General features: G+C 53.1%; 1 protein-coding gene across 6 annotated transcripts in view; it reads right to left on the reverse strand.

Annotated features, from left to right (window-relative positions):
• ASTN1 (astrotactin 1) overlaps positions 1-12,000 on the reverse strand; it is a 67,273-nt gene that overhangs the window by 34,023 nt on the left and 21,250 nt on the right. For 5 of the 6 annotated variants that reach the window (XR_010432610.1, XM_064664149.1, XM_064664147.1 and 2 more), the window contains exons 3-8: positions 8,962-9,355; positions 8,022-8,168; positions 7,464-7,583; positions 6,258-6,407; positions 5,295-5,462; positions 5,003-5,087 (exon numbers count right to left, since the gene is read on the reverse strand). Coding sequence is in view for 5 of the 6 variants with exons in the window: in XM_064664149.1 (XP_064520219.1) it covers positions 5,003-5,087; positions 5,295-5,462; positions 6,258-6,407; positions 7,464-7,583; positions 8,022-8,168; positions 8,962-9,355 (1,064 nt within the window). In the remaining variant the exon portion in view is untranslated. The remainder of the gene's footprint in view (positions 1-5,002; positions 5,088-5,294; positions 5,463-6,257; positions 6,408-7,463; positions 7,584-8,021; positions 8,169-8,961; positions 9,356-12,000) is intronic. The other variant, XM_064664145.1, reaches the window with a different exon arrangement.

Below are 12,000 nucleotides of genomic sequence, written 5' to 3' on the forward strand. Positions count from 1 at the left end.
TGCTCCTGCTTGTTTGTGCTCCCTGCAAAATCCTTCCAGAGAAGATGGGTGGGATGGAGAATTAAAGCCTGGCACCGGCAGGATGTGACTGCCATGAACTAACCTGGAGCAGCTGGTTTGAGGGGAGCTGTCAGGAGGTCGGAGGGGCTGCAGGAGAGGGTCTTTGCAGAAGGCACAAGTCGCTGCACGTGAGCGTGGCTGAAATGCCACTGGAGGAGAAGGTGGTTGGCTGTCACACACTGAAATAGGTGACTAGACATTTGGCTCCCTGATCCTCTGTACTCCTGGGGGTTTCCAACCAGGGCCATGCCAAACCCCATCATGGCACCTAAGCACCAGCTCCAAGTGGGTGCTGGGAGAGAGTGCCGTGGACAAAATGGTCCCCCACATCCCTTCACTGGCAGCTCAGGAGTTCAAGCCCAGGGAGAACAGACCAGAGCATCCCCACAGCTGCTGCACCCCTCCTGCACGCCAGACCCCAAAGGGGGGACCCATGAAGACCCAACACCACCCTGGTGGGGGAAGAGCAGAGAGCAGATATGACACAAGCACTGAGCTGCCCACTTCTCCCACCGGTGATGCCTGTTGTGGCTCCACCCCAACTTCACTTTGCTTTGCAACAGCTTTGCTTGGGCTTCAGCTGCCGATGCTTCTCCCCTTCCGAGCTCCCCACCCCCTTCCATCCCTTGCAAGCAGGGCTTTATTAAAAATGCTAATGCCGGCACTTTCTCCCTGGGCTGCCCATAAATCTGTGAGGAGAATGAGGCGGGAGGAGGAGGCGGATGGGTGGTTTGGTGAAAGGATCTGAAAGAAAGAGGAGCTTTTTATCTGGCTGTCCTTCAAGCTTGCAAAGCTGAGGCACACAGCAGGGAATGGAGAGAGGGAAAAAAAAAAAAAAGAGAGAGAGAAAAAAAGGTGGCGGAAAAAAAGAGAAAAAGAGGAAGACTTTAAGCAGGAAAAGTGCTGTCCTTGTCACTTCAGTGTGTCCCTGGCTCCTCTGTGGGGTGGGGAGTGGATGATGTGTGGGGATGGGACAAGAGGAGCAGGTGCATGGGCAGGAAGGGGGATAACTGTGTGCAGAAGAGAAGAGGCATCATGGGGGGAGGGAGGAGCAGGGGAGGGGAGGTGGGTGAGCAGGACATGGGCTACTGCACTAATTTGTGTCCTGTGCTGGAGAAAACATCTGCAAGGGGGCAGAAAGAGGTAACTTGTCCTGCCTGGGAGCAGGGCTGGTGTAGCCCAGTTTGCCAAGCGCTACAAGAGGATGAAAGCACCCAGCCAGATGCATTTGCCTTATAACATTAAACTGGCCTAAAACCTCCCCATGCCAGGCTGAACCCATTAGGAGTTGAAAGAGCACACTGATAAAGACCCTTTAAATGCAGAGCATCTTAAATCTCATCGAGGGAGTCTGAAAAGGACACCCAGGCAAGAACTGCAGGTGGAGAGGGGAAACCATCCATGATGGATCTAAGGGCTGAGATAAATAAGTACAAATGTGGGCAGATAACAGTTTATTAACTAAAGGTAGAATGAGCTGATTTGATCTTTGGCCAAGTCATACCACAAAAAGAACCACAGAAAATGGGTTTGATGAGCAAAGATGAGGCAGACCTGGTTGGATTGCTGGAAACTGCATCCTACTTGGGAAACATTAGAGTAAGAGCCGAAAAGCAGCTAATTAACAATGCATATCAAAGTAGGGAGACAGACTGTGAACACACAAACAGCACCAGACAGATTTGTTTAAAACAGCTGAAGAGCAGCACAGGAAAAAAAAAAAAGGAAGGCAGCTGATCAAATGTATCTGCTACCCATGATCAAAAAGATCTGATTTTTTGAAAAATGGATGAAGATTTAGGGTCTGGATGTGCTGGGTAAGAGAGGCACCGCGGAGGCGTGGAACTCAGTCTGGTACCCAAAATACACACACCACACAAAGCCTCTCCCTGCCATCGCCAATAAAGCACAAAGATGAGCTCGCCTTCATGAGCAAAATTAGATGCTGCTGAGGGAACAGACACCGAGTCAACTTGTCATCACTGTAAATAAAAACAAACCAACGGCAAAACTGTCTAAACCACAGGGTTGAAATGAGTTTTCAGATAAAAAAGCCACCCTGGGAAAACTGAGGAGGTCATAACCAAAACATGTCGCTCCCAAGCACGCCGAGGGATTTGGCAAAGCCTCCAAGTCCTGCTTTGTTGACCAAGAGCCAACGTGGCTTCTTCAGGGACCGACCTGTGGCAGCAGCACGTCACTCCAACACTGGAGGGTTTAGGAGCACATCAGACAAAACAGTGTCAGAAATTATTCAGGCATCTTGGGATGGGGGGAGAGAGCAGAAGACTTCCAGACATCTCCTTCAGGTGAACCTGCAGGCAGCCTTGTCGGGTTGGAGTTGGGAATGAGCTGATGAGTGTGACAAAGACAGCATGGCAGTTCAACCTCCACCCCAAAAAACATAAATACCAGCTTAAAGTTACAAGTTATTCAGTTAAACAGGCTCTGACAAGATGGTTCTGCTGGACTAAAGAGAGTTCATCACAGTCATGACCCTGTGGAGGCCAAGAGTTCACAGGGGACACCATGGACAGGTAGAAGGGATCTCAGCATCATAAGCCCTTGCAGGCAGAGCTGCACCAAGCAGCACCTGGACATCAGAACAGACTGCAGAGAAGGAAAAGAACGCTCATTAAACACCAAGCTACCCCAAGCATCAAGATGCTTAGTGTGGACATGCTTTCCACAGCCCCTAAAAATAGTGAAAGCTGCAGGCAGGGATGGTGAAGTGTGGTCTCAGCTGCTACCATTTTCTGAAACAAAAACCTGACAAGTTCAAGGAAGAAACACAAAATAACCCCAGTTTCAAGCAGCTCAAGAGAGGAGCTCTCTAAGGATGGTGTTGAAAAAGCCTCAACACTGCAGCATCAGAGCCTTCTTGAGAGCTAAGAGAAGGGCAGGAGGACTTTGACAGCCTCACCACTGTCTGGGGCTGTGTTGCACTTTGGGGAAAAAGAGATCTGCCAAGTTTCTCTGCCCCAAACAGAAAACTATGCTGGAAATACTGCACATAATTTGTCATAGCCAACTTTGGTATATAAGAAGAGACACAAGACAAGCTGTATCCTGGCCAGGTATGGACACTGTTGCAGGAGAAAAGGCTCAGGCATAGCATGGAGAAGGCTCCTGTGGGGGCACTGAGTTGGAGCTGGGTCTGAAAAGCAGCCCCAAATTCCCCAGAGGAACAGAGTGGGTCCTGAGCACCTTTTGATTTGGCATGGCTGAGACCAAAGCTGGTCTGGAGCTGTGAATGGGTCCAGAGGGCTTCAGGAATGGATTTGCCTTTCCTGCCCTTGGCTTCTCTCCTGCTTGTTATCACCTGTATTTTCTAGCAATTCACCTGAAAGCAGCTTTTTCTCCACTTTCCCTTAAGATGGTGAAGCAGCTAAATCAGGAAAAAGCTAGAGAAGAGCAATGTGCATGGGAGGAAAAGTGTGAAGCTGCAGATCCACACCCAGGAGCAAAGGAAAAGTAGAGGGGAAGGCAGCAAATGTTTCTCCACACTGCTTATCCATTTTTATTACCTGCCTCAATGGACAGAGTCATTTGCCACTTTGCTTTTTGCAAGGTGGTGAGTCCAGCGCAGACAGAGGCAGAGGCTGGCACCAAAGCCATTGTGGTCATCGGTGGCCATGGGCTCTTTCCAACCCACCATGAGACACTCCCAAACACAACACATCCTAAAACAGGGAAATCCCTGGCAGGGGGATACCCCCTCCCACACCCCAGACCCCATCACTCAGTGCCTCTTATGAGATGGGCACAAAGGATCTGGGAACATCCCTGTTGGACAACTGTCCTCTCGAGACAAGCAGGACAGGGAGCTGTATTTCTGCCTGTATTTTCCCAACCCAGCAGTGGTACCTTGAAGAGGTTTGGGGACATTCACCACAGCACACAGCACATCCCCAGCACGGGACCGCCTGTGTCCCGAGCATCGCCCTGGCTCAGGGCACTCACAGCAACAACCAACCGCCCTTGTCTCACACAGCGGGTGCTCCACACTGGGCTTAATTGCTAAATTGCCTTTAAAATGATAAAAAAACAGAGAGTGGGGGTGGAGACGGAGCACGGATGCTCTCCCCGGGCCCCAGTTCAAAGGGACAGAGCCGGGGCCAGCTGGCACAGACAGCCCCCCGCCGCTGCCATCCTCCAGCACAGCCGCAGCGTGGGGGTGCCGCCAAGCCCAGCCTTTGATGATTTTTCCCTTCCCACTGTGAAGACTAATAACTTCAGAGAGAGCATCCTGACATGGGCAGGGCCACCACCGATCCAGCTGCAGCACAGTGAGACAAGGGGGGAAAACGAGGGCTTGGAGGTGCCAGGGCACATGGGATCTCTGGATTTGAGGGTGTTTTGGGTTTCTGCACACTACCTCCAGCCATCCCTGGGAGGCCCCAGCTGCATGTCAGAGACCCATGAGTGTTAAGGACCACCAAATTGCTGCCAAAGCATCAGAAAAACTTCCCTTGGCACTTCCAGGGGTTTAAAGCTGTGGGGCAGATGGCGACTGCTCTGTTCCCTCAGCTATGGTATCAAAGCATCTCATTTGCCCAGTTTTCAGTGAGGACCCCAGCCCGACCTCAGCTGTCCTCTGATGCCTCACACAGCCAAACCAAAAGCCCCACAAAGTGCAGGATGCCAAGGAGAGTCTTCACACAGGGAGGAGGAACAATCTCCATCTTCTCCAGGGGGTGTTTACTGTAAAACACCACAATGGCCTCTTCTACATCATTTCTGATTATTTCAAAGGATAGAAATCCTCGCCTCCCGCAGACCTGCTGCAGAGCCCAGCCGTGCACTGACCTTACAATTCACCAAGATGCCTATAACTCTTTCATCCAAGAAGTTTACCACAGCCCTCCTATGCTGATGCTGAAGCCCAGCAGCTTGTGTGAGGGCAGCCCAAGCCCAGGCGTGCTGTGGAAGGCACACTCACCCCTGGTTCGTTCCCCACTCATTCCGGATGCAGAGGTGCTTGTGCACAGGGTCCTTCATGTACCCTTCATAGCAGAGACACTCACCTACAGAGAAAGGGGGGGACATGAGGGACATGGGAGGACAAGGCTTTCCATGTGCTTCCCTGCCAAGAACAGCCTGCAGCCACCCCAGGGCACCTGGCAGCTCTGTTATTGCCCAGGGAGCAAGGCAAGGAAGCATCTTCCCGTCAGAGCTGGGCTGGGGAGGCAGAGGTGAGCCCCCAAACCCATCTCAACCGCTGGACCACCTACCAGTCTCGGGGTCACACTGGTGCTCACAGGGGTCGAGGAGGCGCCGGGCGCAGAGGTCCAGGGCCCAGGGCCCGCTGGAGTTTTGCTGGGAGAAGAGGACGACCTGGGCTGGGTTCAGCCAGTCGCTGGCATCCAGCTGGCTCCCCTCCAGCAGGATGAACCGGCTCCCTGGCACCGAGACAAGGGCAGTCAGCAGGGCAACCTGATGCTGTCCCCTCCATCCCATGGTTGTGCCCTGCATCCCTTAATGGACCCCTCCATCCCGTGATGTTTCCCCCCATCCTGTGATCGATCCCTGCATCTGCTGCCCATTCCCTCCAGCTTGACACAGTACTCTCTGTCCCACAACAGCCCTCTCTGTTCCACAATGAATCCTCTGTCCTGTGCCCATCATCTCTGCCCCATGACAGTCCCCACCAACCCATATCTGTCTCCTCCATCCTATGACAGTTCCCTTCATCCTGTGCCTGTCCCCTCTGTCTCACAACAGCCACCCCTATCCTATAACCATCCCCTCAGTCCCATTCCTGATTCCTCCATCCCACAACAGTCTGCTTGGTCCCAGGCCCATCCTCTCCATTCTGCACCATGCCCTGTGTCCCACAACAGCCATCTCCATCCTGTGTCTGTCTCTTCTGCCCCATGCCTATCCCCTCCATCCTGTACCCCTCCATCCCTTGTTCCCACACTGGTATCCTCCATCTCACACCTGTCCCCTTTGTCAAGGACCCATCCCCTCCATCCCATAAGAGCCACCTCTGTCCTCTACCCATCCCCTCTGACCTGTGCCAATCCCCTCAATCCCATGCCCATCCCCTCTCTCCCACACTGGTGCTCTTCATCCAGCCCGTCCCCTCTGTCCTGCACCCATCCTGCACCCGTCCTCTCCACATTCCCTCCTCTCCTCCATCACACCTCACAGAATGGGGCAGGAAGGGGTGGGTGAGACTGTGGGATGCTCACCATCAGCGATGAGGTGCTCAGGGACATGGAGGGTGATCTTGACAACAAGGGGGCAGTTCATGTGGGAAGAGCACACCAGGCTGATGACACAGCTCGTCACACTGATGAGGGTCAGGGTGGTCTTGTTCACAGGGCTCCGGGGGGACCCCACTGCAAAACATGGAAGCACAGTCAAACCTGACACCTGCAGGACCCAGGAAGGCTTTGGGGTGCAGCCAGGGGACCTCAGGGTGCAGAGATCCTGCCCAGCCCCCTGAAAATCCACCATCAATCCAACCAAATGGAGCCACTTTGGATTTTGAAGAGCATGAAGCAGCCCTTGCAATGGGACCCTCCCTCCTGCCTGCTACAGCTGGGGTCTTCCTGATCCCCCTCAGCCTGAGCTCTCCCACACCCTGCACTGCAGCAGGCTGAGAACTTTGCAGCAGCAGAGCTTTAAAGCAGAGCTGAGATATTGAGGAAAAGAAAGGTAAATGCAGTGTCCTGGCTTTTTCCCCTCCTTCTTGGCACTTCACTGGAGTTAATTTTGTCATGACAACAGGCCCGTGGATGCTTTTGTAAAAGTACTGGAGAGCCCTAACTGCTCAGGGCATGCAGGTCTTTGACTTTTAAACTCTCAGCTGAAGAAGCTGAGTGGAAAAAAACTGTATGGAGACAAAGCCTGAACGAGCCTCTCAGCACCAACTGAAGGAGATGGATCCCAGTCCCACCGCTCCCAGGGAAACAAGGCATCATCCAGCAAACGAGGCTCGACGGGGGAAAACAGACACTAACTCTCCTCCTGGGAGGAGAAAACCTCCTGAAGGGACAGTGCAGGGCAGTGGGGCAAGACTCCTGCCTAGAGACTGAGGCTGCCCCCATGCTCTGCTGCACGTACAGCTTGTGTGTGCACGGTGCCGGAGCGAACCCGCGGCAGCTCTGTGCTGAGCAGCAGCCAGGGAACGCACGGGCCGGCCTTTGAAGCATGTTACTTATTAATATACACCAGTGCCCGGCAGAAGCCTCCAGCAAAACATCAGAATATATTTCATCCTCTGCTGAGAAGCTCCACCGGAGAGCAGCAGCAGCCCGCTGCGGAGCGGGGACCGGCGCCTGCCTGCGGCAGCTGGGATTGCACCTGGGTTTCCATCTCTTGCCAGTGGAAAGTCTCCAAACGCAGAGAAGCAACAGCAAATATGGCAAAAGAGGTCACGGCTCCCCACCCACCTCGGCTGCGCCTCCGGCTCCGCGAGGGGTCTGTGTAGAAGGTCAGCTGGGGATCGGTGTCTGCCTCTGTCCCTGAGTCCCCCTCGGGGTTGAGAAATGCTGAGCCAGCTGCAGGGGACACTGAGTGTAGTCATGGAGGGGTTGGCACCGTGCCACCCCAAGCCTTGGCATCCTACATAACCCTTCAGGGAAAGCCTTACACTGAGGAGCCCCATCTGCCAGGTGCCGGCAGGGACAGCATCTTCTCCCCTTCCCACCTCACACACCCGTGCCCCCACCTGCCACACGTCCCATTACCTTACAGCTTTTCCCCGTGGCTGTGCCAGTACCCCGAAATATTTACCATGGTAGACACCCTCTGCATCTTTGCAACCAACCAGCCCAACAGGACTTGCATCCTTGCAGGCACCACATTTGCTGTGTCTCCCCACCCAAACCCTTCTTTCCATGCTCTCGCCTGACGCTGATCCTATTTATCCGTCCCAGGAGAGAGTGAGTTGTTGGAATGTGGGTGGGTGGAAGCCCAAAGCACCCCACCCACCCCGGGGACCCCCCTACCTCGCGCTTTGTTGTTGATGCGCTTGCGCTGGCTGCTGGAGGTGTGGGACAGCAGCGTGGCCTGCTGGTGGTTCGAGTCCACGGGGCTGGTGGCAATGATGTTGTCCTTGTACTTGTTCATCAGGGACAGCTTGGCATTATCACTCCCTGAGCAGAAAGAATTGAAGGCAAAATCTCTCAGGATAAAGATTTTAAAACAGGGAGGGAGGTGAGATAAAGGTTTCCTTGGGTCCCTCTCCAGATCATCCTGAGGTGATCAGGGTGCTGCTGCCAATGAGCTGAGCTGCCCCCAATGCACCCTCAGGAGCAACTCAAATACTGAAGGGGACTGGCACCTCACCAAACTAGCCAAAAGCTGAGCTCTAACACTAAGCCTCTCAGGGCACTTCTTCATAACCAAATCTGTGAAGAAAACCCCTGCAAAGCTTTAAGCACCACACTATGGTCTTCCCAAACCATGTCTCAGCTGAGAAGGCTCCAGATGGATGGCCCAGTTAGTAATATGGCCAAAGAACAAGTGTGTAACAAGCCTCAAAGAATCCCTGCTGGTGCTCAGAAGGTGGCATTAACTCTGAATCATACTGATGGCATGTATAATTTTGCTACTCAAAACCTAAGCTGAAAAAGACAGTGGAAATCCTGGGATACAGAAGGGATTTTAGGGGGTCACTATGGGGAGCTCAGAAGGCACAGTGTTCTGGTTCTGGTTCTTCATCAAGCCACAGGAACCACAGTCCTTTCCCTCAAAGCTCCAGCTCAGCAGGGACTGCTCTCAAAGGGCTGCAAGGCCTCCCAGCAGTGGAAGTGCCTTCTGAGGGGCACCAGCATCTCAGACCCAACGAAAACCCAGAGAAACAGGGAAAACACTCGACGGAAAACACGCGCATGGAACAACAGAGAGAAGACGGGCTGGAAGGGACCCAGCTCAGCCCGTGCCCACCTGGCGTGAGGTCCATGCTGGCCTTCTCGTTGCAGCCCTGCAGCGAGTCCAGCGTGCGGGTGACCTGGCTGGCGAAGTCCTCCCCGCCGTTCATGCACTCGCGCTGCAGGTGGTGCCGCAGGTCGGTGATGTCGTACTCGTAGCCGTCCAGGATGGGGGTCTCTCGGATGCTGAGCGTCCCGCTGGAGTTGTGGCCCTGCACGCGGGCGTTGCGCAGGCTCTCCCGCCCGTGGCCCCCGATCAGCACCGATGGGATGTAGTGGATCTCGTTGGCCGCCTCGGCGCTCGCGCTCTTCTGCGGCTGCGGCACCCGGCGCCGCTTGCACCACCGCCGGCGGGTGTAGAGGATCATCACCAGGCAGAGGATGGAGAGCAGCAGGGCGATCATCCCTCCCTGCGGGCGCAAACACGGGCAGGGCTGAGCCAGGGGCCAGCACCAGCCCTCCCTGGGGACACAGACACCCCGGGGTGGCCAAAGCAAAGGCACTGGCGAGAGGAGCCTGGTCACGCCGATAAGGAAGTGCTGGCACCAGGAGCACCGGGTGCTGGCCAAGCGCTCCCAGCTGGATCCTGCCTCGGGCTGGACCAGCTTTGAAGTCACCACCGAGGCATGAAAAAGCAGCATTTAAAGCAAAGCGTGTTTTGTTTTGCTCTCCCGCAACACGCCTTTGAAAAGAGAGATCAGATTTATTCCAGGCAAATGCTCCTACGGGCAACTTTTTCTGACCCATTTCCAACGGGTTTCAGTGCTGTCACTCTCAATCTTAGGAGATTTTCCCAGGGCACCCAGAAGAAATTGCAGCACAGATTAAAGGAGATCACGGCTCAAGAGAGACAGATGATTGAAGTGTTGTTTGGGGAGTGTCTTGGGAGGAAGAGGTTGAAAAAGCTCCTGCTCCACAGGGACAGACCCCAAAACTGCACCTAGCCCTGCCATCTCACCACTGTCCCCAAGGCTGCCCTCCTGCAACACACCGTCACTGTACACAGATGGAGGCGGTGAGATGAAAGCCCAAAACTGGCCCTTTATGCACAATCTGCCAAGAATAATAACAATAATAACAATAAAAAGCATGTGGAGCCAGCTAAGAGCTCTGTGTCCATCCACGGCTCCAGCCTCCCTCCTCTTTTCTATGCAACAGGTGATCTTGATAAAATAAAATAATAGTAATAATCTGCTCCATTAGGATAAAACATTAAGGGAATTACTGAATGAGAAGCAGGAGAGGCAGCTGGAAAAGGAAGTTTAATGGCCATTACAGTTTAACTCTCCTTCATTTCCAGGATAATGGAGCTGTGATGTACACTCTGAGCCTCCTTCCAAACTTTCTTTAAAACAAAACAAAAAAAAAAAGAAAGAACAAACAAACTCCATTGATTAAGGATCTCCAAAGGTGGGGCTGGCTGGCACACTCTCTCTGGCTAGGAGTCTGCAGCCAGGAAGTGGGGAAATCTCTTGCTGGGGCTGAAAACTGGCACTGAACCATAGAATCCTAGAACCCTAGAATAGTTTTGATTGGAAGGCACCTTAAAGGTCACCTTGTTCCATGCCCTTGCCATGGGCAGGGACATCTTCAACTATCCCAGGTTGGTCCAAGCCCCATCCAACCTGGCCTTGAACACTTCCAGGGATGGGGCAGCCACAGCTTCTCTGGGCAACCTGTGCCAGGACCTCCCCACCCTCACTGTAAATAATTTCCAATAATATCCAATCTAAACCTGCTCTTTTTCAGTTTAAATCCATCACTACATGCCCTTGTAAAAAGTGCCTGGCCATGTTCACGCAGAGGTTTTTAGTGGTAAAGTCAGAGCCTAATTCCATATCATGTCCAATCCCTATGAGTTCTTCTGATCCATAAATAAGTGGGGGCTATCCTCATCCCTACTGGAGATGGCCTCCTGTGTCATAGCTCTCCATCACCCTGGGAAAAGGCCCATCTGCACATGGGGTGACAAGCTGGTGGGAGGAATACCAGGGCATTCCTGGCTTTTCCTCACTCTCTCTATGCACATAAAATCCCACACACACCGGAGAGCTCTGCCATATGCCTCTGCTAAACAGGGGAGACTTGAGTTTGGTGGACACCCATTTGCTTCAAACTGTGACTGCGGGTTCTCAAAAAAGACTTGTTATTTCACTGAAATTTGATGTCTTTTGTCCTGATAGTCTGAGAGCTCAAACTGTCCCTGAGGAAAAGCGGCCTGTGGCCTCTGGAGATTTCAAGAGGCTCTGTGGGGAGGATGAAAGCCAGCACTGAAGTGTTCTCCACCCACTGCACATTGGAGGGGACCAGGGCACCCCCTCAGGCCCCTGGTTCCCCTTTCATGGGAGCACAGAGATCCCATTCTGTCTTCCCCCTGACCCACACGATGGCTGTGAGGAGCCCTGCACCTGATGGCTGTGGGAGTGCTCCTTGCACAGTCCATGTGAGGACCACAGTCACGATGGATACAGCCCCTTGCTCACATCTCTTCTCTTGGCAACCACAAAGGAAAGAAAGAAAATCAGCCTTGAACACTTCACGTGATCCCGACTCCTGGCACAAAATCCAACCTCTGTTTTTCAGAGTGAAAGGATGCTGCTGGAGTGGAGCTGAGAGTGATGGGAAAAAAGGGGCAGAGGGAGGACTCAATCTGTATTTGCACATTTTGGTAGGGGAGCAATGAGTTGCAGATATCCTTTTCATCATCTTGATAATGAGCCTTGTTCCAGTTACTCCTGCCTTGATCTTGGAATCCAGCAGGACCCAGGAAGACCAAGACCACAGCAGCAGAGTGGGGCCAGGCTCTCCAGAGGTGATGCACCCCCTCAGGAGCAGCTGGGAATGGACAATAAAATAGAGATAATGGTGTAAGATGTTTTGGGGAGTGGCTTTGCCAGTTATTTTTTTTCCCTCGAGACTAATCAAGCACAAATGATGGAGGAGAAACCCGGCCTGGGGCTGCAATCTGGAAGAGCAATTGAAGCTCTCATTAGGGTAGGCACCATTAAACAGCCTGTTTGCAGCCTCGGCAACACATTGTCTCCGGCTAATTATC

This window comes from Pseudopipra pipra, chromosome 9 (genome assembly GCF_036250125.1).
Source record: "Pseudopipra pipra isolate bDixPip1 chromosome 9, bDixPip1.hap1, whole genome shotgun sequence".
Taxonomy (NCBI): domain Eukaryota; kingdom Metazoa; phylum Chordata; class Aves; order Passeriformes; family Pipridae; genus Pseudopipra; species Pseudopipra pipra.